This window comes from Xylaria bambusicola (assembly GCF_022495145.1).
Source record: "Xylaria bambusicola strain CBS 139988 unplaced genomic scaffold F5B22scaffold_17, whole genome shotgun sequence".
NCBI classification, from domain to species: domain Eukaryota; kingdom Fungi; phylum Ascomycota; class Sordariomycetes; order Xylariales; family Xylariaceae; genus Xylaria; species Xylaria bambusicola.
This window is the reverse complement of record NW_025953570.1, coordinates 232,642-258,664: the sequence shown is the minus strand read 5'-3', so window position 1 is coordinate 258,664 and position 26,023 is coordinate 232,642. Positions and strand designations below refer to the sequence as shown.

The 26,023-nt window shown below is 48.8% G+C and overlaps 7 protein-coding genes and 1 non-coding gene across 8 annotated transcripts; 4 read left to right on the top strand and 4 right to left on the bottom strand.

The window, feature by feature from the left end:
- Nucleotides 1-236: 236 nt before the first annotated feature.
- F5B22DRAFT_t97 lies at nt 237-308 on the top strand. Its single transcript has one exon. It is a non-coding gene; the product is annotated as a tRNA-Ala (tRNA).
- Nucleotides 309-800: 492 nt separating this feature from the next.
- On the top strand, nt 801-3,026 carry F5B22DRAFT_116180 (carboxylic acid transporter). The gene is made up of 3 exons (XM_047968844.1): nt 801-1,666; nt 1,714-2,026; nt 2,082-3,026. The coding sequence occupies exons 1-3, from the start codon at nt 1,079-1,081 to the stop codon at nt 2,735-2,737; spliced, it is 1,557 nt and encodes a 518-aa protein (XP_047831397.1). The 5' UTR covers nt 801-1,078; the 3' UTR covers nt 2,738-3,026.
- Nucleotides 3,027-3,983: 957 nt separating this feature from the next.
- On the top strand, nt 3,984-5,211 carry F5B22DRAFT_645925 (putative Acetylxylan esterase A; the record flags this gene model as incomplete). The annotated part of the gene is made up of 5 exons (XM_047978660.1): nt 3,984-4,284; nt 4,387-4,456; nt 4,544-4,825; nt 4,907-4,947; nt 5,006-5,211. The coding sequence occupies 5 exons, from the start codon at nt 3,984-3,986 to the stop codon at nt 5,209-5,211; spliced, it is 900 nt and encodes a 299-aa protein (XP_047831396.1).
- A 52-nt stretch (nt 5,212-5,263) lies between these two features.
- F5B22DRAFT_116129 (bud site selection protein 6) lies at nt 5,264-8,865 on the bottom strand. Its single transcript, XM_047968843.1, has 2 exons — nt 8,577-8,865; nt 5,264-8,384 (listed from the first exon to the last, which is right to left on the bottom strand). The coding sequence occupies exons 1-2, from the start codon at nt 8,748-8,750 to the stop codon at nt 5,640-5,642; spliced, it is 2,919 nt and encodes a 972-aa protein (XP_047831395.1). The 5' UTR covers nt 8,751-8,865; the 3' UTR covers nt 5,264-5,639.
- An 896-nt stretch (nt 8,866-9,761) lies between these two features.
- Nucleotides 9,762-11,672, bottom strand: F5B22DRAFT_603996 (uncharacterized protein). The gene has a single exon (XM_047974777.1). The coding sequence runs from the start codon at nt 11,476-11,478 to the stop codon at nt 10,414-10,416; it is 1,065 nt and encodes a 354-aa protein (XP_047831394.1). The 5' UTR covers nt 11,479-11,672; the 3' UTR covers nt 9,762-10,413.
- Nucleotides 11,673-15,864: 4,192 nt separating this feature from the next.
- On the bottom strand, nt 15,865-16,399 carry F5B22DRAFT_645921 (uncharacterized protein; the record flags this gene model as incomplete). Its single annotated transcript, XM_047978659.1, has 2 exons — nt 15,865-15,998; nt 16,063-16,399. 2 exons carry the CDS (start codon nt 16,397-16,399, stop codon nt 15,865-15,867), a joined length of 471 nt encoding a protein of 156 aa, XP_047831393.1.
- A 924-nt stretch (nt 16,400-17,323) lies between these two features.
- Nucleotides 17,324-20,299, top strand: F5B22DRAFT_645920 (uncharacterized protein; the record flags this gene model as incomplete). Its single annotated transcript, XM_047978658.1, has 4 exons — nt 17,324-17,468; nt 17,524-17,896; nt 17,949-20,023; nt 20,082-20,299. 4 exons carry the CDS (start codon nt 17,324-17,326, stop codon nt 20,297-20,299), a joined length of 2,811 nt encoding a protein of 936 aa, XP_047831392.1.
- Nucleotides 20,300-21,512: 1,213 nt separating this feature from the next.
- Nucleotides 21,513-23,010, bottom strand: F5B22DRAFT_635915 (serine threonine protein kinase, CMGC group; the record flags this gene model as incomplete). Its single annotated transcript, XM_047977212.1, has 5 exons — nt 21,513-21,697; nt 21,765-21,930; nt 22,007-22,314; nt 22,368-22,705; nt 22,766-23,010. The coding sequence occupies 5 exons, from the start codon at nt 23,008-23,010 to the stop codon at nt 21,513-21,515; spliced, it is 1,242 nt and encodes a 413-aa protein (XP_047831391.1).
- Between the last annotated feature and the right edge of the window lie 3,013 nt (nt 23,011-26,023).

Sequence of the window (26,023 nt, the reverse complement as noted above, 5' to 3'; positions counted from 1 at the left end):
TATTATTATATGCTGTAAAAGTATACAATACCTTAGCTTTGCTCCTTATTGAAATAGCTATACTGGGTTATTATTGGTAAGATTTAAAAAAATATCCCATTTGGATGGATATTTGTAAATTGAGTTATACAATCCATATTCATTTTGCCCGAGTAAATAACTGAAACAAATCTTGGTTATAGTAGCTATTTTAACGACACCTCGCTATCATAGGGTTCACCACCCTCGGATTCCACGGGCTTGTGGTTTAGTGGTATAATACTCCCTTAGCATGGGAGTGGTCCGGGGTTCGATTCCCCGCGAGTCCATCGCCGGAGGTTCAATTCCTCCTGTACCATCGTTTTTGCATTTACATGCATCGCCTATTCTTTTTTCCTCCCTTTTGTGTTTATTTCCTTCTGTTCTTACCTTTATATGAGAGTTGCTTGGAATGAAATGGTATACCTTATCCCTTCTCCTTTTACCTACAGTGATTTGCTTCAAGAGGGTCAGAAATCGCACAAATAGATACCAAATCTTCATCGGGGAAATGCTGATTGAATCAAAAATGTGCACACTGGGTAAATGTCACCGCAATTTATAAAGCCGGTGGCAACTATACAGTGTTTTATTCAATTAGGGCTGTGCCGATCCGTGGTACAGTAGAGCCAGTCATGTATCTAGACCAGAAGAGACCCGGCAGGCAAGCCATGAGGTCTCAGACACTCCATGATTGGCGTATAGTACCCGATGCCATTGCTGCAAACAGCCGCTCTCTCATGGGATTGAGATTGAACGCCAATGGCGTCTTTCCGGTGAGTCTCCAACGACGGATACAACCCTACATAGACAGGGAAGTAAATCTACCAGGTTCCCCTCGTCTCACTTCTCTCTGTATGGTCGTCGATAAGGTTGGCTGAAATATTGGCTTGGTCCCTGCAAGTTCTGGCCGTGGATAGACCGGAAGGATCATCTTGCGAGTGCAGTCGTACAAATACTAGAGCAAGAGCCCGGCTTCTCATGTAGCTTGCGTTGTTGCTCAGAATCTGTCTTACTTGCTCATTCTAAATAAGTGAGCGCCTGGAAACTTTCAAGCAGGATGCGGAATCATATGGCAGCCGGGTGGTTTTATTCCTCCGAACAGATAGCACGCTATTTCGGCACTCGATTCACGAGTCTGAAGCCCCCCAAGACGAAATTGCGTAACCCAATTCATGTGCTCAAAGACCTTGACCGCCACCAATGGCTCATGTTCTCTGTGGGCTTCCTCGGATGGACCTGGGATGCGTTCGACTTCTTCACGGTCGCTCTCTGCGTGACGGAGATCGCTACTGAATTCGAGACAACCAACTCAGCTGTGTCCTGGGGCATTACTATTACCTTGATGTTACGATTTGTAGGCGCCCTCATATTCGGCAGCTTGTCAGATCGATATGGGAGGAAATGGACAATGATCACCAACCTTTTTCTGTTCATTATTTTCGAGCTCGCTTCCGGATTCGCCCAGTCTTTGCCTCAGTTCCTCGGCGTTAGAGCGCTCTACGGTATAGCAATGGGGGGTCTTTATGGACCGGCCGCAGCCACCGCGCTAGAAGACCTCCCGTATGATGCTAGGGGGCTGTTGTCTGGTTTGTATCAGCAGGGCTATGCTGTTGGATCGATATTGGCAACAATATTTTACCGAGCAGTAAGATGTCCTCAGTTATGAAACAAGAATTATCTAATAGAACATAGCTGGTACCTACGACTACTCATGGCTGGAGATCTTTGTTTTGGTTCGGTGCTGCTCCCCCCGTTTTGATTATCGCATATCGGTGGTGGCTACCCGAGACCAATGCTTCGCAAGTCATGAAAGCGGCACGCGAATCCGCGATGGCACAAGGCTCAGAGGTTACTACAATGATGAGTGCAAAGGCTTGGTTACGAGACGTGAAGGTATCACTCAAGGAGAACTGGTTTTTGTTCATCTACCTCATTGTCTTGATGACTGGGTTTAATTCTTGTTCTCATGGATCGCAGGACTTATATCCCACATTCTTAAAAAACCGTAAGGCTCGTGGCGTTGTTCATATCGTGTAAAGTGTATTACTAACAGGTTAAAGAGGTTGAACTGGGCCCGACCGATGTGACTATCATAAGCGTGATTGGACAGATAGGCGCTATAATAGGAGGCATAACGATCGGTTATACGAGCACGTTCTTCGGTCGAAGGCTCAGCATGATTACTTGTTGTATCATAGGCGCCGCCGTTCTGCCCGCTTATACAATACCCAGATCAACGAAGCTCGCTGCTAGCGCGTTCTTCTTGCAGTTCTTCGTTGGAGGTGTCTGGGGCCCCATCCCCATCTATCTGACCGAGCTTTCGCCACCGGCACTTCGGACCACCGCTGTTGGAGTCACCTACCAGCTTGGTAATCTAGCTTCGTCAGCAGCAGCTACCATTCAAGCCACGATCGGTGAACGATTTCCCCTGCCTCCTAAGGACGGCGTACACAGGTATGACTACGGCAAAGTCATTGCTGTATTCATGGCTGCTGTATGGGTTTACATGCTCGTATTCCTGCTACTGGGTCCAGAGATGAGTCAAGAGGAGAGGGATGAGTACGCGGCTGAAGCACATCACATTGAGAGGATGCGAAAGGAAGGCGTCAATTTGTCTGAGATTGGGGCTAATAAGGCCAAGATGACAGTCCTGGGTGATGAATCCTCTCGCCCCATTACTTCAGAGAAGCCCATAGATGTTGAGCACGTTGAGTAGTGGCTTGAGGGTGGTTGGCGATTTGCTTAGGTGAATAGTTAATGGAGCGACACCATGGCTTTTCCTTGGACACTTAAGGGAGACAGGCGCGATAATTTCTGAGGTTAGCAAACATGTAATGGCTACCAGGAGTAAGGAGGTTCCCTTTGTTTCGAATAAATCACAGTTTAGGTACTGGTGTCAGACTAGCTTACCCATCCATTCTATTAGTTATTGTCATGATTATACCATGTTGCGTCTTCTTTTCAATAATAGGATGAACAAGATAAACAAAAGATTATACCACCAATTGGGTTATATCACATCTTATCAACCTGAGTAACTGAGGCGTTGATTACTGTCTACGTCATCATCCGAGGTATGTGACATGTTTACCTAACTTGGGGCAATGGTCAAAACTGCTGCTATATTGCCCTCCCTTAAACCACTCCACAACGCGTAGTTCAGCCCCTGACCTTCGAAGTTGTATCGTTATACACCCCAGTTGCCATCAAGGCCGCCAATTCTCTGATGGCTACCAAACAATATTGTAATTGTATTAGATCATAGCATGTCGGGGATGAAGCCTTACAGGGACAGTTGTTCATTCTCTATCATGTCTTATCAGACGACAGTCTATTACCATGATTTCTCATTCCACTCGATCCATCGCAAGGGCTGGGAATTGATCTGAGAAATCAAGCTGTGACTCAAATGATTATTCCGCAGGAGCTGATCCCAAGACTGTATAATCTATCAACCCCACGTTTGGCCACTCAGGGTATCATCGTTGTTAGCCCAGTTTTCAAGCATTTACTATGGGGGTCTGCACATATGACGATCTCCCAGCATTCCTCCATCTTCCCGTAGCCAATCTTTCCACCCTATTCTGCTTTTTTCGCACCAATGGCTGCAAATTCGGCCATCAAGGTTCCGATGGCTCGCTTGAGCCACAGCTTGCGTTCTCGCGTTGATTAACGATGCTCGAGATTGGCGCGGAGTCGTCAACGCCCCAAATTGGCCCTCTCTCAGCCGCAATAGCTCGACCTGCGTCCTCGCACATTAGCCGCAGGTACACGACGGCTAAAACGAAGACCCGTCACGCGGCAGTGGAAGCTTGGCTAGTACTAATGGGCCCTATTATAAGACGGGGAGTGTTATATTACCGGAGCTCATATATATATCTTCAATCACCTGTTGTGTTATTCAGAATTGTTGATTCTAAGCAAGTAACCGCCTACTAGCATTCCGCGAGCACTACGACAATATGCAGATCCTATCTACCCTTTCTGTCCTGGCCGGACTCATGTCGTTTGGCAGTTGTCAATCGATCACCAAAGTCAATGGCTTCAGAGGCACTCCCACGAATCTAGGCATGTATGTCTACGTGCCGTCGAACCTCAAGACGCCCGCCCCAATTATCGTCGCAGTACACCATTGCCAGGGATCAGCTCAGCAATACTCTTCGGAATCTGGTCTTATGCCGCTGGCTAGCCAGCGTGGCTTCATTGTCATCTTCCCTAACTCGAAGTCTGGTGGTGGCTGCTTCGATGTAGCCTCAACTGCATGTATGTTCACTACCCTCCAAATCATGCCCCTATTTTTGTCACATTTTATTCATGTGAAACTCTATAATTCTCTTTATCAATTCCTGACGAGACTCTGTTTAGCTCTTACACACAATGGCGGAGGTGATAGCCAGACCATCGCAAATATGGTCACATACGCTGTTCAAAACTAGTATGTTCTTAGCCTTTTCCACATCTTAAGCCTTAATAAGGATCGCAGTCTTTATAATAAGTGGCAATATCTAACATCAGGATTCAGCGGCGGGGATGCTAGCCGCGTTTTCGTAACTGGCACCAGCTCCGGCGCCATGATGACCAACGTGCTAGTCGGAGCCTACCCAGAAGTTTTCAAGGCCGGCTCGGTATACTCCGGCGTACCAGACGGATGCTTCTACGTCTCCGGCTCGACCGCCACCCAAGACCCCCCAGGATGGAACAACCAATGCGCCAACGGGCAGCTGTCGAAGACGGCAGCGCAATGGGGAGATATGGTCCGCTCTTACTACCCTGGCTACAACGGCACTCGCCCAAGGATGCAGATGTGAGTTTTACTCTTGAGACTGAAATGTGCAAGTCACCAATTGACCCTGTGGATAAACGCTGACGATGGGTGAATTTCTAGCTGGCACGGTACTGCTGACAACACTCTTCGTTACCCCAACTGTGCGTTTAATCCCTTGATTCTATTGGCTGTATGTTACTTACTGACGACTAAACGCAGATGCCGAGACAATGAAGCAATGGTCAAACGTCTTTGGGTTGACTACGTCAAAGGCCACCTCCAACTCACCCCAGTCAGGGTATACCATGACCATCTATGGCGAGGGCACTGCGACAACAGCGCAACTGGTCGGGTACAGCGCCAACGGAGTAGGCCACAGCGTTCCCATCCACGCCACCGTGGATATGGCCTTTTTTGGAATTTAGCGGAAGAAGACTAAAAAAAAAAGATTCCCGGTCATGTAAGGATATTGGCCTGAGGAAGATGGAAGAATGGGCACTAACTTCAGTTCTGCAATCCTGGCGATATGTATATAGCTGACAAGGATTGTGAGTCAAACAATTCAAAAAAGGCTTCCATAACAACCAACGGTTCGTTCGATATTTGTATGCACAAAGTGAGATAAAAGTGTGTAAGTCTTCTCAGATCAATATGAGACAGAGAATGGAAATCAATATTAAAGCAAACACTCCGAGGCTATGACAGGACCATATAGACACATGATATAAACATGATGCAGTGAAAGTACAAGCGTGAAGAGGCATAGGTACTAGAAGAATAAACATCACAAATATAAGGGGTATACAGGTATAAAAATATGGGGTTCCTTCATTCATTCCCTTCGCTGTTTCTTTCATGCCTGGGGTGGTTCTCCCTCATCTTCCATTGTTGTTGGGGCATCACTAGTGTTGGCTTCTTCTCCCACCGGATTTTCCGGTACAATGCCATTCATGCGTTCCCATACTTCTCTTCTAATACGATCGTCTTTGGCCTTTCTCGCCCTTTCCACTTCTTCGAAACCACCGCTCTTCTTCAGTTTGTCTTCCTTAACAAACTTAGCTAATTCTTTCTTCATTGGATTATCCTTTCGACTTTCGAGTTCCTTTTGCCGAAGTTTCTCGGCGCGCTCGATGGCCTCTAATCGATCTTCGTGATTAGGTTGTAGTGCCCGCACTTCGCCCAAGACATTTTCTTTTGCAGCACTCTGGTCAGCGCTGTTGCCGAGATTCTGTAGGCCTCGAGAGAATTGCCTCGCCGCGGGAGTGTTTTCCTTCATCTGTTCTTTCGTCGCTTGTTCTACCAATGTGAATGTCTCTGTTGCTTTTTCGAGATCATCCTTTAAGTCAATCATGAGGTCTTCCATAAGTTTCATTTCATCACGGCCCTGGCAGACCTCCTCCAACTCCTTCTCCCAAATCTTCGTCCAGACGGGTTTCTCGCGTTTCATATAATCCTCCATCTTCTTGAGCTCCTTAGTCAAAACCTGGATGTCCTTGGATACGCCTTCAAGCTGCCGAGGCAAGGGTCGGACACCGCGATTAACAACGTCTTTTCGCAAATCCTCGACAAGATCTTGAAGATCGTCAACTTTATTGACAAGTCGATCAGAGTCTGCATTGAGTTGTTTTCGGCCCTTTACAACATAGCTATACCCTGCATCGCCCTCATCATTAGGCATAACTGCCTTAACAGCTGCGACTTTGACGTTGGCGGCTTTGTTTCGTAGTGAAGACATGGAGCTCTGAATTTCAGTTTGGAAATTGGAATACGTTTGGCGCAATATAGCGAGATCACGGCGCAGACTTTGCAACTCTCTGGACTGGCTGGGGTTAAGCTTGGCCCCAAAACCCGTGCCGCTAGTTCTAGAGCCATCAGCGGTAATAGGTGGCGCTGCTGCCATGCGTGCCATTTCTTTGGCTGTTTCTAGTTGCCTGTCTGACACTTGCTGTAAGGCTGCCGCTTGGTCGGTGACATTTTGTCGGACTTCGTCCATTGTTTTCCTTAGAGTACCCAAGCCTTCGTCAATGTGCTTTTTCACCTCATCAAGAGGCTCAATGTTGAGAGCTAAAACCGTCCGGTCCTTAATGTCAGAGAGGTCTTCAAGCTCATGCCGTACACCAGAAACTGGGTCTTGTATATAAATTTCAGGTAAATCAGCGCCATTTAGAGCAGTGTTCCAAGAGAACTTTTCGATAAAAGCAAGTTGGAGGCGTCCAATTGTCAACCCAGTATAGCCTTCTGGAAGGACGAACTTTTTCACCTTCGATTTGTATTGTAGGAAAAGAGTCAGCTCTTTATCTAGTGGCGGAGACTGTTCTTGTGTAAACTCCCTCTGCTCCCTATTGCTGGGTGTTTCAGGCCGCTGGTGCGACTCTCTAGGGAGGTTAACCTTAGATTTATCTTCAACAGAGGCTTCCGAGCCATTTATTGGAAATGCATCTAGTAAAGGGCCCGATATTGTCGCACTTGGCCGGTATTTCTCATCGGGAGACCGCGTCGGTGAGACATCCTTTGGAGGTGGTAACTCGGCCAATGAACTTTCTTCGGATATTTCGCTAGGCACTCGAATAGGTGAGCTTTCAAACATGCTTTTAGATTGATTAGATGCATTGCGGTTATGGCGCATGGATTCTCTAACTTGTACTGCTCGCATGGACTCTCGAACTTCTGCGCGTCCTCGATTAGGCACTGGAGTATTTTGTGTCGGCAGCATGGGTACGCCATTGGTCGGTGCTCCCAAGTGTTTAGAAATCTGATATGCCGAGTATCTTCGGGATGCCCTTCTCTCGAGGTCCTTTCCCCTTTGAAGAGCAGCAAGGGCACTTTGTTGAGACTTGGGCGGAGGGGGAGGTGGAGGAAAAGAATCAATATCCAAACTGCCTTTGGATGGGCCAGCTGGGATAGTCTCATCTCCAGGATACGGAGGCAACACAGGGATATTCTGCATCGTGTTGCTGGAAAGAGATGACATGTCCGATGCTAGTGAAGCTTGAGACTGATCTCGCTGAAATCTTCGGCTGGGAGACGTTTCAACGCCAGTCGTAGCTGCACTACCTCCAGATCCTCGGCCACCGCCATCTCTCTGTACTGCGTTGTTATAACCATTCTCGAGTCCTTCGTTCAACAGGGTTGTAAGACCGGTGCCATTGCTTCCAACGGTGCTGGTACTCATAGTGCGGGAAGCCATCCCGTTGTCTTCAGGGATACCACCATCTTTGTCCCTAGACTGCCTCTGTCTGAGCTTCTGCTGCTTTCTCTTTAAGCCATGAAGCAGATTAATTATGATATCACGTATTCGAGGTAGGTACTTCTCTAGGCTTTCCGTACTGGCTTCTTGGCTCAAGGTCGCCTCGAGAATATGTCGTAAAGACTCGGGCACGTTTCCGAGGTCGGAAGTATCTACATTGATGGCAGTGAACGCGCGACAAGCCATGTTAAATTCGTATCCCAATCGTACGTAGACATCTGACACTTGGGTGTCCGTAGCAGCGCCACGAGACCATTGCGTCAGAGTTTCCAAGAGCTGTTTCGTGGCAACAAGGAGGTGTGTGACGCTTTTTTCTATTTGCGAGAGGGGCATACTCGCGCCATTTGATTGCTGGGGAGATGGCGTGGTCAGCGGAAGGTTTCCTATATAGGGAGGAGGAGGGGGAGGATAAGAAACACGGCCTCTTCATCTGAAATCTCGAGGGGTATTTCGATTATTAGGGAAACGCAGTAATTCACAGAGCAGGAAGAAGATTGAACACAACAAAATGGGTAGCTCCGGAGGAAATCCGGCATGACTCACATTCCGCCTCGAACTGCCTGCGCTACCGCCAGCTGATCTACTTGAAGCGGTGGATGAGCGTGGCTGTATGTTTGCTGGAGACATGGACCGCACGGGGGGGTTGGAGGGCCCTCCATCGGGTCCCGGAGACCGTCGGTGCATCGTGCGCTGCGACGGAGGATTTGATGTTTGCATTTCGACGAGGATTTCTAGCTTCCACCCGCCCAATCACCTCCTCTTACTTGAACCTATCTGCTCTTGCTATTATCTTTCCGTCCTGCTCACTACGTATACGACCGCAACCACGACTAGCCTCTAAGTCTATCTATATATCCTAAAACGGAGCGATTCCGGCGGAAACCGGTTCGTATTCGACGAATCGTGGGTGAGCTAGTCGAATCGTGTGCGCTATTGGAGGGGATCAAGATGTTGTGGAAGGCAGCAAAGTCTACGGCAATGATAACGACGATATGGAGAAGTAGATGGCGTGGATGTAGCCGATGGAATGGTATTAACGGGACGAGAATCCGAGCATCAAGTACAGATGTCGCATGTGATGAAGATGACAGCCCTAATGCTCTGGACGATGGCGACAATGCTGAAGCGCGCGACGTCGAAGAGCAGAACAGGCTGATTTCCGTGTGGGCGTTCGCACTAGTCCAAGAAGAGACAAGCCTCAACCTGCGACAGAAGCAAGGGGGGGGGAGGAGCTCTGGACACAAAGTCTGGAGGAGGAGGAGGAGTAACTGATACTGTAGGTACCTGCCTACCTGGGTATGTATTTAACCACCAAGTACAGAGTGGCGAGAGTGGTCACTAGGTACTATGTACACTGGAGGTAAATACTTACATATGATGTACTGTAGGTAGAGGTATGTAAGTAGGCGAGGTAAGCCTTCTTCTTTCCTGTGTGTTTTTTATTTTATTTTATAAAAGGTAGGTGGATGGGATCGGTCAACAATAAGCAATTGAGATCCTAAGTAGGTACTTATAGTGGTCAATGCCCCTCTGCGTCTAGGTACCTATATATACATACTTCGTACATAGTATACCGCCTTATCGTCGGATATCTACTTATGCGTAGGTATTGCACACAATGTGCTGTTCAATGCGGCCAGACATCAGACCGACAGTACTTAGTATCCAGTAGGTACCTTGAGATATACCTAACCTAATCCCATCCTGGGACAGATACGGGTTTTAGCGGAGGGTGGTTTGATCCCCTTTGTCATTGCTAAAACCAAACCCAACCTCCCGAAGCCACTAAAACAATGTTTCACAGCTTGCACTAGTGTGTTATTTTAGGGCACTTACGTCAACTGACCTGCCCGATAACTACCTACCAACAGCTCGACATCTACCTATCATCTATCAATGCGCTCTTACAACTACAAACTCACTCTCCAAGTGAAGACCTGTCAACCCTGTGTCAATGGATCCCTAGCAGACTCGTTGTTCCGCATTGAAGCATGAACGACAAGAGCTGCTAACGACGCTGACAGATCTTCAATCAGTCTAGACAGCGGCGATATAAAGAAACACAGCGAAGCAAACAACGCAGCGATGGAGTGGATGAATGGATGACCCCTGGAGACGTATGCCGTAGGTTCCTGTATTACAACAGCACACTGACCAGTTATAAAGCTCTACCATATACTTGTCCAGGAATAAAGAGGGAAAAGACGCGTTTCGTCGCCTTGCCCGTCGCTAAAAGTCTCTCCATCGCGGGCAGCCCACATCCTCCTCACAGCTTTCCAAGTATACATATTCCCGTCCATGCCCACATCCTCAGCATAGCGCATTACGCTGTCCACCCATTCGCGGCACGCATATTCGCGGTCCTCCGTCATTCTGTCTGCTACGCGCCGCAGATCAAGGTATGCAGCTTCCTACTGTACCTGCAGCTCGTGCAAAAAACGTATAGCGACAGGGACCTCACCCTAACCATGTCCACCTGACCGGACCCACCCCCCTGGTCGCTGTTTAACGGGTCTACAAGGCTTGCGAAAGATACAGGTCTGCTCAAATGCGCGTCGTCCCCAGTGCGTACCATTAACACGCGGCACTCCGGCATCAGACGTTCCAGCCATGCCGCTGTTTCCTTATGCGTACTGTCGTCGCTAAGCCCCGACTCTGGCTGCACTGGGCACGTCTCAGGAATAACGTTTTCGTCTGCCACGAGCAAGACGGCGCGAAAGAGATGACCCATGGTGAAGCCGTGCTCACGCCACGTCTTCGCTATGTTTGCCTGCGGGAAGTTTGTGCTTTCCACTTTTCCAGCGAGAAAAGGGTAGCGGAAGATGACCTCTTCATTCAACTTGGCCGACATGGAATTGCATACCCGCCGGCGTATATCGATGACAGCTGCTACGTCGAATGATTCTAAGGATTTCGTTACCTGCAATGCCTTAGCGAAGAAGTTGTAACGCTGCAGGTTCGGTCGGCCGTTATGCACGCGGTGCCACTCGCGGTAGATGTAAGCGCCCAGACGCCGGTCTGTATATCCGTGGTCATGGCCTGAATAATGCGAGTCACCAATAAAATAAACGGCGGTTTGCTTGTTCCATAGGTCGAGTTCATTTATTCGCAAGGAGACTTCCGCGGGCTTTGGCATCAGCAGCGTCCTCGACCAGCCGTGGGAGAATGGGGGCTGGAATCGTAAACGTAGAGCTGTAGCCTCGTAAAACAAGTCTGAAAGATGTCTACGTACGAGCTCAAGCTCGTCCATTGTAAGACGATTTGAGGCATTCAAAGCTTTGTGGGCATACTTCTGGTTGAACCGTGCTCGAGATTCTTCTCTTGGTGCGGCGGGGTACGTCGGTGAAGGTACAGGGTAGGGCCAGAGCATAGCGGTGCTGAGTTGATCTATGTTTATTTCTTGATATGGTTCCGGGGACCATTTTTGAGGTTGATTGAAGGCCATTTGTGTGGAAATATTGAGAAAGGCCAATAATCAAAGACGTTTGTATTGGTAAAAGTTCTAATTATTGTATGGATGCACTAAAGGTATACGAGCAAGTATAAATGCGTAGGAATAAGCTACTTTGTAATTTCCTTGTTAGCTTCTTCAACCTGCTTAATAAAATAGTAAAATAGCATAACGGATAAAGAACCTAAGCAAGCTTTTATATATTTAATTAGTAGTAAACTTGAAAAACAAGGTTAAGGTTATTGTAAGATACGAAGCATGGTGGAATATATAGGAACCCTAATGGAGCTTTTTGACTTTTACTATCCCTTTGGCTTCTACGAAACCTCTGTATATATACCAAAAAATTGATTATGCAATTAGAGCTCTAAATATTTTTTAAACTTGTATTTCATTTGAACTGACGTATAACTACGAATCGCTACATCAGTTTTAGAGTATCTTTTATATGAGATATAGGTATTACTACTGTTGATCCATTAGCAGGGATAGCCAGTGACAAAGCACGTGAGTAAAACTGGAGACAGCAATGTATCGGAGGCTTCGTAGAAGCCAAAGGGATAGAGAATAGCGGCGCATGGGATATACCAATGCACTCGAAGGCGTTCGAGAAGGAGAGAAAAATTGAGGGGCACTCGAGTAAATGTTGTCAAAAGGAAGAATGACGCAATAGGTCGATAGTCTATCTGGCTACTGTACGTTATTGGCCTTACGAGTATGTGTTCATCCCATATTGCCTAGCAATACGCCATTTATCATGATATTGATGTCTGGCATCCATGATGTAAGCCTCAACATGCGTGACCACTCTATACAATGCTTTTCTGTACAAATTTGCTCATATTGAGAGTGAGGATGGAACGCAAGGAAGCGGAGCCCCTTTTATTTTCTCGGTCCTGAGGGGGGTTTTGCCAGCCAGCTGTTCAGATGCATCCAAGCGCCATGATGTACATATAGATAACCAGTACATATAAATGCAATAAATAATAGCTCGACACTGACGGTAGCGAACGTCGAGAATCCACGCATCACGTCTATTTTCAACTGCGGAATAGCTAGATACTGAGTAAGCTGGTCAATGACGAGCTGAATGACTCGCACACTCTGAAAGCCCTCCTATTGCGTACTTGCGTAGCGGGTAAGCACCCAGCAACAGCAAATATAGTGAATGCCATGTAACGGAGCCACTGTAGATGTAACATTATCCGAGCGAGGCGCAAGACTTTGCATTCCCGTATTCAAGATGATCTTATTTTTATATACTTAACTTGGCAACGGACTGTCTGGCAAAGTCCAGAGCCAGCATATGTATAGGTTAGGTAGTTGGATGGCTACAAGTTCATAGGCGGCATGGGTACATCTCACAACCCATACGTTTGACAGGCTCCCTTGGAACGCCTACCTCTGGCCCCATCGTGGTAATTCGCAGCATCTACTCCTTGCACGTGGTGGGTGTTGGAGCGGCCCGTACCCATACCGGGGGTCATCGAGATGAGCAAGGGTGCCGTAGACGAAAGAAGCGGAAAAGAAAGAGGGATAGAAACTGAAAGCTGTACCACCCGAGACATTGTGACCGTGATTGGGGAAGTAACACACTGTCTATTACCTACTCATTGGTGCTTTTGTTATCTTTCCATGGCGGCCTTATATTTTCTTTTCGTGTCACGCTTGATCTAGTCATGGGATATGGAGGTAGCAGAAGAGCGCTTGGTTGATTTCCTTACCGTCTTGTATTGACCAATGTATGACTACCTCCACTTTCTGTCTAGGTACGTAGGATGTATACTCTAGGTGGTTCTTGGTCCTCCCGAAACTGTGAGTTAGCGTTATAGAAGGAGACATCTGTTTCAAACGCCAGGTCCTCCAGGGCCTGATGCTCCTCGGCAAAAATGCATATAGTAATCAACCAAAAACGTCGGTTTGTCTGGCAGACTTCAAGCCAAATGTTTCACAAGACCTGCTAAGCACCCTTTAGAAGCCACTGTCATGTCAGCCCCGCATCAAACAATACTGGCTGTGAGTAAAAAACCGATGCACCGGTTACTCAAATACCTGGTACCTAGTACTGCTATATATGCCAACACTGGCTAAGGTTGTAAGTAGGTAGTTGAGCAATGAAGCAAGCTAGTGTAAGGCTTGAATAGGGGGGTTGAGAACACCTGGAGCTTCTCCGTTGTTCTGCTGTTTGTACGCTTTGGTTGATGATGACCGTGGCGATGACAAGAGATGCGAGGAGCTTATGACACTACCTTACCAGACAATGAGGTGATGAACTGATTACCTTTACACTCTACACTGCGTGAAAGCCCCGGCCAAGCTATAAGGCTGTCGAGGCTTAACGTCTCCTTTCAAAATGAAGGGTCGATTCCCACAGCTTGCCAAGACCTAAACGCCATGTAGATATCCACAATCATCTCGGCCTGTGAAACTTACTTGTGGCCGCCGCCTGTCGAGGATATAAGAATCGTCAATGTAAGTTCGGTGAAGGCGTAAAAAGAAGCTCTATTCCGGGAAACTGGTAAGCCTACCCTTTCATTGCGCAGAGTGAGGTCGAAGGTGCCTGAGAAAGGTGCCTATGCAGCGAGCGGCTATGCAAATGCACGAGAGAGCCTCGTTTTGTCTGAGCACCGCCCCACAGTCGGCGATCTAAAAGTAACTCGTGAAGCAAGACAGACCGAGGAGAGGCGGCGCAAACGTCCGCACCGACTCGATTAGTCTCCGAACGGATGCTAGAAGGATCAATCGACTAACCTTCGTGTTTGCCGACCGAGAATTGGCGGCGGCTTCTTCTCGGTCTGAGCGAGCACATTTAGGTTGCACGAGCAGTGTTGTAGATGTCGTACATCGGACGTGAATCGTGTGTTTCTCTTGGGCGGTGCGGTGCGTGAATGAATGGCCACCCTGGGAGGAAAACCCTACATCAGGTAAGTACGCAGGCCAAATTCCCAACGGATTTTTCAGTAAGGGGCCAGGTTTGCTCGACATGTGGTGAAGTAAGTACGGATATAGAAAAATAATTTCTACCACCCAATGCCCACAGATGCTAGATATGCCAAATGGCCTAGGGGCATGATATATAATCTAATCTTATTCTATTTAAGGTACCTAGTCTTGAATCTAGGCTGAGTGTTAGCTACCTAAGTAATGATCTCATCGACCAAAATCTCAGATTCAGATTACCTACCTATGTATAGTAGGTACCTAGGTAGCTGAAGCAAACTGCGGGAAGCTTCATTTCTCCATGTACAAACAAACCTTTTTCAGCGCTCACCTCCACTGGGATCTCAAATTACCTGCCGTCTTACCTGTTTAGCAAGGTACCCGTCTTGTTTGGGGCCTATTTACATGCAAGTTACCATTAAATATAGGTAGCTGTACGTAATGCGACTTGTGTGCTTGTTACCTACTCACATAGACACCTACTTCGAGGCCCGATGCTGTACGCCAGGTCAGCAAGATATCTATCAAGCTGTGTCACTAACGAGCATTGTCCAGGACTCGAGATAAGGGCACAGCTCGTCAACCTAGGCAGTCTGGAATAACCTGGCCCTGCTTTTATTCTGGTACAACAGAGGTTCCTTGTTGGGTCGTCATGAGGCCGGCCAGTCGTTTGTCCCTTCAGAAAGTAGCCGATCGAAAGTTAAGGTGCCTCCTTACCTTACCTCAGTGCGTGCTTGCTTATCGCAAGCCAATCGCCATCTAGCTTTTGCACGTCAATTTGCTAGCCAAGCTGGCTATCTCGAACCTACACTTTGCAACGACTTCCTAACGTCGCAGATAGTTTTGAGCAAGCCTAGGGTTTGCTTCTCCGAATAGAAGAAGTAAGTAGTCCGCGTAAATCGAGGCAAGCACCATGAAACATTGAGACGTGACACGGTGAAGGTAGGTACTCGGGTAGGTAAATCAGCTGAGCCACTTTAGCAATACAAGCACACGCTACAGTAGCTCTACCTACATAGCTCACTTCAGTGCCTACCTCTCAGCGTAGGGACCTCCGGTAGGGACCTACAGTAAGTACCTAGGTAGGTACCTAGGTAGGTATGTAGGTAAGTTTTGGTTAGGTACCTAAAGGTAAAGTGCTTGCTGGGTACCTACTTAGGCAAGGTACCTGTTAGCGAGCAAGTCAACTAACTACCTAGGTAGGTAATCACATGTACTTGCGCGGCCAGCTTTATGTACATAGTATACAGGTAGTTAGCAGAGTACTTAGGATAACTCGTTGTGTAGGTGTGATTTAGCGATAGGAATATGCCTATGGGCTGCTTGCGCAGGCCTGAGAGAGGTCGTCCGAAGTACCCGGCTAGCAAGCAAGGACAGCCCACTTGCGGGGGCACGGACCAGGCCCCAATTGACTTTCCCCAACATCGTCTGGCGCAATTGTCACATTGAGTGGGCAGCAGCGAGGGAGAGCACCCAGACCCAGGCCAGACGTCCCTGCTCGCCTGCTTGTTCGCTCGTACCTTCAGGACCCTCCCTGAGCTTCGCCAATTCCCATCCCAGACTCCATCCCCAGTCTTTTTTTGTTAACGCTCCTCTTTCTCCCTCTCGCCCACTGTACTGTAGTCTGTACCATAATACCCTCCGGCCCCAGCCCAGGACCATCCGCCGTCCGTCGCAGCAGCTCTCGCCTCTTCAACCCAAACTCGTCCCTCGCGAGGCCCTCCCGTACATCATTACGCGGGGGCATGTCAGCCCGCGAGAATTGACGGGAGCAGTACCAGTCCTCAGCAGCACCAGCAGCGCCAGCAGCAGTGGTGGCAGCGGCACCAAGCACAAGCACCACCACCAGAGAAGCGGAGTCCAGCGGCCCAGGTCCAGCAGCGATCAAGCCATCTAGCAGTCCCAGTCCAGCACAGCCAGCCCTCCGAGGTGAGACATAGTTTCCTCTCTCTCCCCCTACCTTACCATCCGCCATGTATTTTAGGTAATGTAGCATGGGTATCGCACCTGTGGCCAACAGCTGGCCCGCACCGCCCTTTTTTTCCTCGACAAGAAGTGTCAGAATGTGTCCGTGTGAGCAACAGTTGTAGCGGCAGCAACAGCAGAGGTACACTCAGGAACAGGAAGCGACTTTGATCACCTTTTTTCTTCTGGCAGCTTCCGGTCTGCAGCAGCAACTTCAGCTGGAGTTAGTTGGACTTGTCAACGACAAAGCACAACCTGAACTCTTGCCCAGTCTTATCTCGTATTTACATCTTTGTACCCCCTTGAACACTTCTCTCCCTCTTGGGACAGCGAAGCTCTTGTTTTTTTCTTTCTTGCTTTCTTCTACCGCTCATTTAATCACTTCACTATCTTTCGCACTCACCGTCTTTCCACACTTGTGCGCTGACTGTCGCCTTCCTTCACCTCCAGACACGGCTGTCTAGTAACTCCAACAATTGAGAAAGCAATCATCTCTTCGTCGGCCGACTAGCTACCTCTGCGACATCTACCAACATTGGCTCCGAGTTATTCCACTCAGCTTGTCCTCGCATGACAAGCTAGCACAGTTGGATCTGCCGCGAAGTAAGTGGGCTCAGGACTTCAGACTACTAAAGCCACATTTTTCTCTTGCGAGCATCGGATCTACGGACTCACATTGCGTCTGTCGCCTTAGTCCAGTATCTCCAATACATATTCTGGCATCTTCCCAAAATATATTTTATCGACATATTACATCAAAACAAATCAATTGTATCCTATACACATGAGCGATCCCAACATCTGTCTCTTTGGAAACCAATCATAGCTCACCCATCATTCTGACCAGGGTGAAAGGGTTGGAGATACCCTCAAGGCCAATACCGAGCTCGAAGGCCGTCTGACCGTTTCAGGCCCTTCCGTCTGTTACCTGAGAATGGTACAGCATAAGAAGAACTCAGCTATTAGTGCGAACGGAAACACGGCCAAGGAACTGCCCAAGATGTCATATCAAAAGAGAGACACGCCGGAGAACCGGTCAGGAGGCGGTAATGCTAATAAAGGAGCCAACAAATCCAATGGTAAGTCAGACTTGGAAGATACGGCGAGCAATATAGACTAACAAGCTTTTCTTAGGTACACCCTCGAGCTTCCGTACAGACGGTGCAATATCCTCATCTCGTGGCAATCGTGAACGAGTCCTCCAACCATGGGTGGCACCCAGCGGTTCTGAAGGCACAGATATGACGCTCGAGAAGTCGACAAGTGGTCGAGCATGGGATCAATTCGCTGCCAACGAACGGCAATTTGGTATCACGACAACGTACGATGAAAACATTTATACGACTGTCATCGACAAAAGCCATCCTCTGTATAAAGAGAGGTTGGCTAAAGCGGATAAGGCCGCTAAGGAAATCGAGGGTAGTGCCACAACCACCGCACACCACGCTGAGGAGCGGCAGATGAACTTCGTTGGCGGTGATGATGCTGGCGACGATGAGGAGGAAAAGTATGTTTTGATTTCATAGATCTATTGGAAATCATAGTTAACTTTATTATAGGTACAGTGGTGTGCGACGGCAGGATCTTGCGGCTCTTGGAAATCGCGAGACTAAGTATACGCCTCCTGCTCGACGGGCCCCTACGGCCAATTCAACAGTGAAAGGCGCCCCTGTTGACCCGGCCATAATATCGTCGCAATTACGGACTCAAAAACCCCAGGTGGCATCTAAACAAGAGGATAAGAAAGCCCAGGCAACATCTTCATTAGAGGCAGCACCGGTACCCTTGCCTGTACAGCCTCCAGAAGCTAAAGCCGAGACTAAAGTAGAGAAACCCAGCGACCCCAAGCCAACAAACCAGGCGTCTGTCCCATTAAAGCCATCAGCTGCAACCAGTCGAACTATGTCGCCTCAGAAGGATGCACAAGGTCCTGTTAAAAATGCAACTTCTACAGTCGAGTTTGATGTGCTGAAGGAGTTCAAGAGTTTTGCTCAACAACAACGTATGAATGTCGACAAGGCGCGGCATACTAAAGCGAAAGCGGACAAAGAGGTCAAGCTGACCGAGCTGAAGAGATTTGCAAGCAACTTCAAGCTTCCAACCCCTGTTCCGCTTGACTTGATTAGCATCATTGCCAAAGATCCTGAAAAGCAACGAGAGATTCAGGAAAAAGCAAATCGAGATGCCCAGGAGGTTGCCCAACGTAAACTTAATGAAGCGAAAGCAAAGGGGAAAAAGGAGCCCGTAGGAACCGCAGCGGAATCACAATCCAATGCTACTCCAACGGCGCCTGCTGAGAGCAGAACATCTCGTCCTGCCAATGCTCCATCTGCGACTGGCCCATCAGGGCCAATGCGCAATCAAGGTGGACGTGTACCTCCCAACTATCAACCATTTCCAAACAATCGCTCAGGCCAACAGCACATGGGGCAACAAGGTAGACAAGGCCTCACACATCGTATTCGAGAATCGCAGAAGTCCCAAGCCCAAGAGTTGCGAATACCTCCTACGGGCCCTGCCAATGCTATAAATCTTCCCTTCCCACCACGTATGGGTGGCTCTAATCATCTCAGCGCCAAGCTGAATCCCAACAGTCACGAATTTCGGCCAAACGCCTTTGCACCGAGTTTCAGCCCGAACGGGCATCCCAGCGCAAGTTCGAGCCCCCGGTCCTCGATTAATCATGCCCATGTTCCTTCGGCAAACGCCGTTACCCACGTCAGTGCACCAATCATAATCTCTAAAAAGGGTAGAACTCCAGATCCAAAAAAGTGCAACATCTTGAACTTCGCAAAGACGATCCAACCTCCTGAGACAAAGAATTGGGGTGAAAATGGAAATCTAAGACCCTCTTATGACACGCCGCCTACCTGGCGTTCAGTTGCGGACGAGGAGAAAGAGGACTCTACGATGCATCTAACTTGCGATGAGTACTTCGAACGCCAGCCCTTCACGAGTCAACCAACACCAACTCCCCCTCATCTTCTTCCACAACATATCCCACACCATCACCAGCTACCACTACATATGCAACATGGCGCTCACAACGTTGGCCCACGGCACTCACCACATGCGCCTCCAGTCCAGATGCACGGTGGTCAGCATAACGCGGTTCCTCACACCCCTTTTAATGGCAGTGATGATCATAGAATGATACATTCGAACTCCAACCAGTCTTATTCGTCCCCTAGAATGACTCACCAAGTTCCAATGGCGTATCCGGCAACCATGCACTCTACTCCCCAAATGCCTTACGGTCAACACATGATGCCTTCATTCATGGGCCCAGGCGCACCTCAGATGAATAATTTTAATAGAAGTTTGTCGAATAATACCCAATTCATGCCTCAGCAATCTGGAGCTATGGCTGCACCAATGATGATGCAGCCTCATTTTATGGGCCCCGGAATGGTAGCTGGGCCTCCGCAGATGCACATGTACGCTGCCGGGCAGCCATTTATACCGGCGGGAAATACACCGCAGCCTATCCCTGGAGCGGCTAACGGCTACCCCAGTCCCGGCCGCCCGGCGGCACCGATGATGGTACCTGGAGGCTCATCACAGGGCCAAGTGATGTACGCACAGAGTCCGAGCATGCAATTTCAGCAGCCATTTGCGCAACCACAAGGTCAAAGTATGTCTACCAAAAAACTCGAAACACGCAAGAACCGGAAGCTAACACCAAACACAAGTAAATAATAATATGCGCCCGTCCTACAACGGTGCCGGCTCCCAGTACGGCAGCAGCCCTCAACAAATGCACCAATACGCAGGGCCACCCCAGCGCAATGGAAGTAGCGGCTATAACAAGAACTATCAAAACCACAATCAGCACCATGGCCCCGGCGCCCATGCGGTTCCTGCTGGCCCTCAGGCACGGGCGGCTGAAGTACCTGACGAAGCCAAATGAATGCGGTAGCGATGTCGCCAGCATAGGATTCCAGCGCCGCGCTTTCAGCGCCCATCTGCTTTTCAACTCAGTCCAGAATTACCATGACGTAATTCGCGGGCATGACACCATGCTACCGCATCAGCGGTAATTGTAGTACCAGGCTGGTCACGTATCCATGGGTGGCCGACTTGTCCATGATCCAGCTAAAGCTCGTCGGTGAGAGAACTACGGGTGCAAAAGTCTACTGGATTATGAAGAAATATGCAGGTTATAGGTATCTTATATCGCCTTTGTAGTCTTGGCTTGTAGGATATCGTTCTAACGCTTCCTGCCGTTTCATCACTGACGCAGACACTGGTCAGGGAGATTTGGTAATTGGAGTATCATGGAAGGACCGAAGCGGGCCTGGGGAAGCATTGTTGAGCTTCAGGGAAGGCGAGAGGAAAACTCGCAGGCTGAAAGATCTGTCTAGCTGTGGCTTGAGTGGCCCCCCTGCGTCACTGTAGGAGATTCATATCCATTAGCCTCAGCTTTGAGACATAGGATAAGCAAAAGCCTTCGGAGGTATGTAAGAAGCAATGGGGTTAAATCTGGCGACGAATTAGGACAGCTGTATCTTAGGTCCCAGGTCGAGAGTGCAAGACAATGAAGGCTCTGTTCGTCGCCGAATTGTGTATCTGCTATGCAAGCTAGAATCAAAGATGGGGGTGACAGCTGACAGCTAAGATGCCTGTCATCATTAAATTCCCTCTAGTGTTGGCCCGATCAATTGATTCTACGGAACTGAAGGGCTACCCGTATTGGGTATGCACCTAGGTATACAAGTAATACCTTGGAGTTACCTTCGACCAAAGGGCGACTTCTTGACACTTAGCACTTAGGAGTGCCGCATCGAATGACAATATCAGCACAATGGCAGTGATTCAATATGAATCTGATAAGAAAGTTCATGTCGCTGAATGGTAAAGCTGTTCTAGGAGGACTTCTAGGGGCAGTGAATTCAGTGATAACCACAACTAGGAAGCAGTGCAGCCATCTAGCGACGGTATACCTCCAATTGCTTCGCCTATAACAAGTGATGATGCTGAGTTAGGGAGGTATCTATACTACTGCTAAGCGGCTAGCTCTAATGTTATGTGCGCAAATCTTACAGACAGAGATGAAACCTGACAATTCCCGGAGTACCTACATGAGTTGTTTGTGCGCTTTGATGGAATCGACCTATCATTCCCTACACCTTTCCTTGTAGCCATTCGGCATCGGCAAGTTCCTTGGCGGAGCTGCGGACATGAGGATCCCATTGTAGCATCATTCGCATCATACGGAGAAAACTTTCCCTATCCTCCAATTCATTATTAGTTTCGAGCTCTTCTAACGATCTCGCAGGTGGTAGAGGTATTCCGCCAGAGAATTCCCCTAAGAAAAGAAAAGATGTAACGTTAGCAACGGATATTGTACATTGCGAGTTTGATTATGGACTGACCCTTCTCTGAGAAGAATTTGGATTTCAGATTACCCTGGTCGAGGAATTGCTGAGGAGGTGGACCGAGGAGCGCTGTCATCTCGGCGAGATGCGCTCGGCTTCGATACGTGGCGAGCTCGGGATCGTGGCCGGTGAATAGATGGCCACCTTCGAAAAGATCCCAGACCTGAGAGGAACACACGCAGGCTTACGTTAGCATCGGGAATCTTGACACCGCCACTCAGTCCGAGTCAATCTCTTACCATGCAGCCGACATTCCATATGTCTATCTTGGAGGTCCATGGTACTTCCAGGATGACTTCGGGTGCGCGGTATATGTTGGGCTGGACGTCCTCTCGGTGTTCCACATCTCCGCAGACAGCCGAGCCAAAATCACACAGAACCGGCGCGCCCAATCCTCTTCCTTTGGGCATACTTAGCTGCCGCGATGTATAAATAGTTCTATCCTTTAACACTTTTCGCGGGGATGGATCACTTAGCTCCCGCTGTTCGAGCTCACGGAAAACCGAGTCATCTTCAATGCCAAACATAATATTGTCGGCTCTGATGTCTATGCCGAATCAGTAATAATGACTTCCTGTGTCTTAGTAGTTCAGCACATACCTGTGTGTATAATCGAGCATTCCGTATGTAGGAAATCCAGAGCCAAGAAGAGGCGATGAAGCATGACAGCAAAGACGGGCTGCGGAAGCCTCATAATTGGGTTTCGACGCAGGAATGTATGCATGTTCTCCCATAAGGGAGAATGCACGAGACATCGATGTCGTCCATCGGGTCCGTCGATGTCAAACGAATCAAGCAAGTCCCTAACATAGTGGCGACCGTCATGGAACCATGAGCCTCTCTCCTTCATGCGCTTGTACATATTAATCTCTTTATCTAGCTGGCTGCCCATTGAATTTGCATGGACGAATAGCTTGAGAGCTACGTGGCGACGGCCACTGCTTAACCCGTGAGCAACAGTGACAGTGTAACGCTGTCGCGCAAGACTACGACCTCACCTCAGATCACGGGCGAGCCATACCGTCGAGGTAGCTCCGAACCCGAGCTTACCCACGATTTGATAGCGATCCCTAAGGACCTCGCCTATGCGGACTGGGTAGTACCGCGAGGCAAGATAGTTGGGGAGTGTCTCCTCTTCTACAAGGTAATCCGCCGGGATCTGTGGAAAGTTGGAGTTGGAAAACGCAACTGGTTTCCATGACGCCCAACTAGGCCACGATACCCGCCTCAGGAGTGACACCATACGGTATGGATGGAAGGGTGAGGATAGGGTGAATGGATGTGAGCTAATGACGTTGTCATCTACTGGACCGAATATATGCTTACCTGTTGGCTGTTTGTTTGCGCTCAGCCGACCGTTACGGGATACTGTTTCCCGGGCGTCACCGTCACGCATGTCGTGGGCTGAGTAACGAGATAATGTTACCTACCTACCACGCAACCATCGAACGGATACGCTAGGGGCATTACCTAATTCTGGTTAAAAGCGCAGGCACTTGTATGCTTGGCGCGAACATCTGAAACAGCCCCTCGGTAGAAGCCCCTTTATACCCCTGGCCAGAGCTTCCCCGAACCCTGACAGCCACGAGAGCCAAGGAGAAGTTTAGGTTGAAACAATCGGTCAGTCAAGTCAAAAAGGAGAAGAAAGAAAAAACCCCTTTTGAAGAAGGTTGTATTGCCACACACACACCATCGCCATACCATTCGTCCACTTTCCTGGTCAGAGCTGAACACATGCGCATGTTCAACAGCTCGCAAAGCAAGAACTGCCGCCCGGATATAATTTCTTACGTGATTTATTGACCGGCCGGACTGCGGGACAGAGTAGAGTGCGGGATCGGAACTGTGCGACTGGTTATACTACAACAACAAAGTAAAACAGAATACACGAGAAGTTTAGTATATACATTATATACTGTATATATGTGTATATAGTATGTAGATAGTGTATGTATTGGAAGCAGTTTGGAAGATTGAGAATGCATAGGGTCTATTGATCCTACCAATTTATTTTCCACTCTGGTGTCGGGCCTTCCTTATATCAGATGCCCACCGATGGGCAATGATGAACTTGGTGTTTTCCTAATATCCGGTCATTAGAGCTATAATAGACAAGGGCCGCCTTATATCACGCGATGCTCAGATTTCTGATCTGCTGTTTGGTGCGCTCAATGGATAGGGTGGATGGTAGGTAAGTAAGTAAGTGCCGGGGCTTATGCAGTGCTTCCCCGGCTGGTGATGCTTGTTCGCGCAGGGAATTTCGGCTTCAAGTTGTGTAAAGGCGCTCAAAGGTACACTACAGCGGCCACATGTACGCCACCTGACACTTCCTACGTGTGTACGGACATACGTCACGTCAATGGTGTTGATGTGTCTATGGATACATTCCACACCTCACCTCATCATGATGTGTGAAAGTAGGTAGTTGGATTAGTGTAGGTAGAAGCAAAGAAGCACAGAAGCGCGGGAAGCAAGCCACTGGCGCTGACACTTGGCGCTGGTCTTCTTTTCCTGCAGCGGTGCCACCTTGTCCTCCACTTGTGCCGAGTGATCGTCCACAGCCAATCGATAGCCGATTGAAGTTTCACCAATGCAGGTACCAGGCGGGGGCTTGGTCGCTTGAGTCAACCCAGATAAGTTATTCGTGACTTCAACCCAGACAACCTCATTCTGACCTCCTCCTTTCTGCCTAGTCCGCTGGAGGCCACCCACTCGACACCGCGCGCGTATGGTATTCTCCTATGCATCGTGAACCATAGGCCGTCCTTGTTTCTCCCATCTTTTCGTCCTGTCTAACGAGATCTAGGAAGATGGGATTGCTGTCCATGCTTGACGTGTGTTGGATAAGGCTTAATCCCATCACTCAACCCTCTTACTTACCCACCCAAGTAAACCGGAGACTTAACCAAACCTGAATGAACGCTATCTACGTGCATTCCCAGACCTACCTATCAAGCGTAGTGCTCCTACATCGCCGTCCAATAATTCCTGGAATACTGAGTGTGTCCAAGTATGTAGTATTCGTTCGGTATGGTTGGTAGGTAGTCCAGAGTAGTCTTTTGCTAAACATCCGAAAATCTCGCTTCCAAACTCGTATACGATGCGAACTATCGCTCGTTCGTCCTAAGCCTCAATGATCTGCCTCGACCTTCATGCGCAACGTGTATCTTGCGTGGACATCAGTACCGAGGCGGCTCGAGGGTGCGGGGAACGACGCCACAGCGGTTGCGCAGTCCTTTCTTCCCGAGCTTCCCTCTTGCGCCGAAGTGTGTCCTTCTACCCTGACCTCTGCCTGACCACTACCCTAGCCCCATGTTTCTTAATACGTCTTCACGTATAGGCCGACGCTAGTAGCATCTCAAGTTTAAGCTTTCTATTCTGGTTGATTTGCCCCGACGATATACCCTAATGTCTCAGAGTCCCATGAGGACAGCCCCTGCTTTCTACCCAGCATAAGGCAGACAGGATAGCAGGGCGACTTGTGGAGGCCTACGCAGTGGGTTTCTTGTCGGCTTCTGATTTTGGATAACGATGTTAGGCATGTGTGGACTGCGTACGTTGTCGGAGAGCGGCAAGTTGCTGCAGGCCTGCAGATCGATTCGCACGTCAAGAGGCCCATATACAGATGATTCGCTGTGGCGGCGTGTCGTTCCTACAAAGTCCCCAGTAATTATGCCCATGCAGTTGACGGCCGGGTAATTCTAAGTACTTCTCTCGAGGTGTAAGTAAGTAAGTAAGTGTTTGAGGGCACGGGTGGGTAATGTGAGAGAGGCCGGTAGTAGTACCTTGTGTGGCCATTGAGTAGGTAGGTACTTAATTTGCAAGTACCTCGATCCACCCACACCCGCACGCTGCGATTCTTTATATCAAGGGGACCTCAACCCACCTCATTCCCGCACCTTCACCTTCACTCTCACCACCCTCTGCTGGCCAACAGTCCTTTCAGTGTCTGTCCTTTCTCTCTTCTTCATTTTCCTTCTTCGCACACGCCTTTACGCAGCATTGTCCCTGGTGGCATCGCATTGCATTCACTTCGCCTTTCTCTTCCATCACTGGTTTGCTCGTTACAGCCGTTTCGTACGATTGTGACTCGGGGAACACACTCCCTTGTTCTACTTCGAACCACCGCACTTCTACATCATTGTGTCCATAAAGACTTCCTTGAAAAGGTAGCCCGTACGACCATCTTTGTACGCTCATCTTTCCTTTGAGTGCTACAGGCAAACCCGCCATTGATTATAAGTTGCACCTGGTCA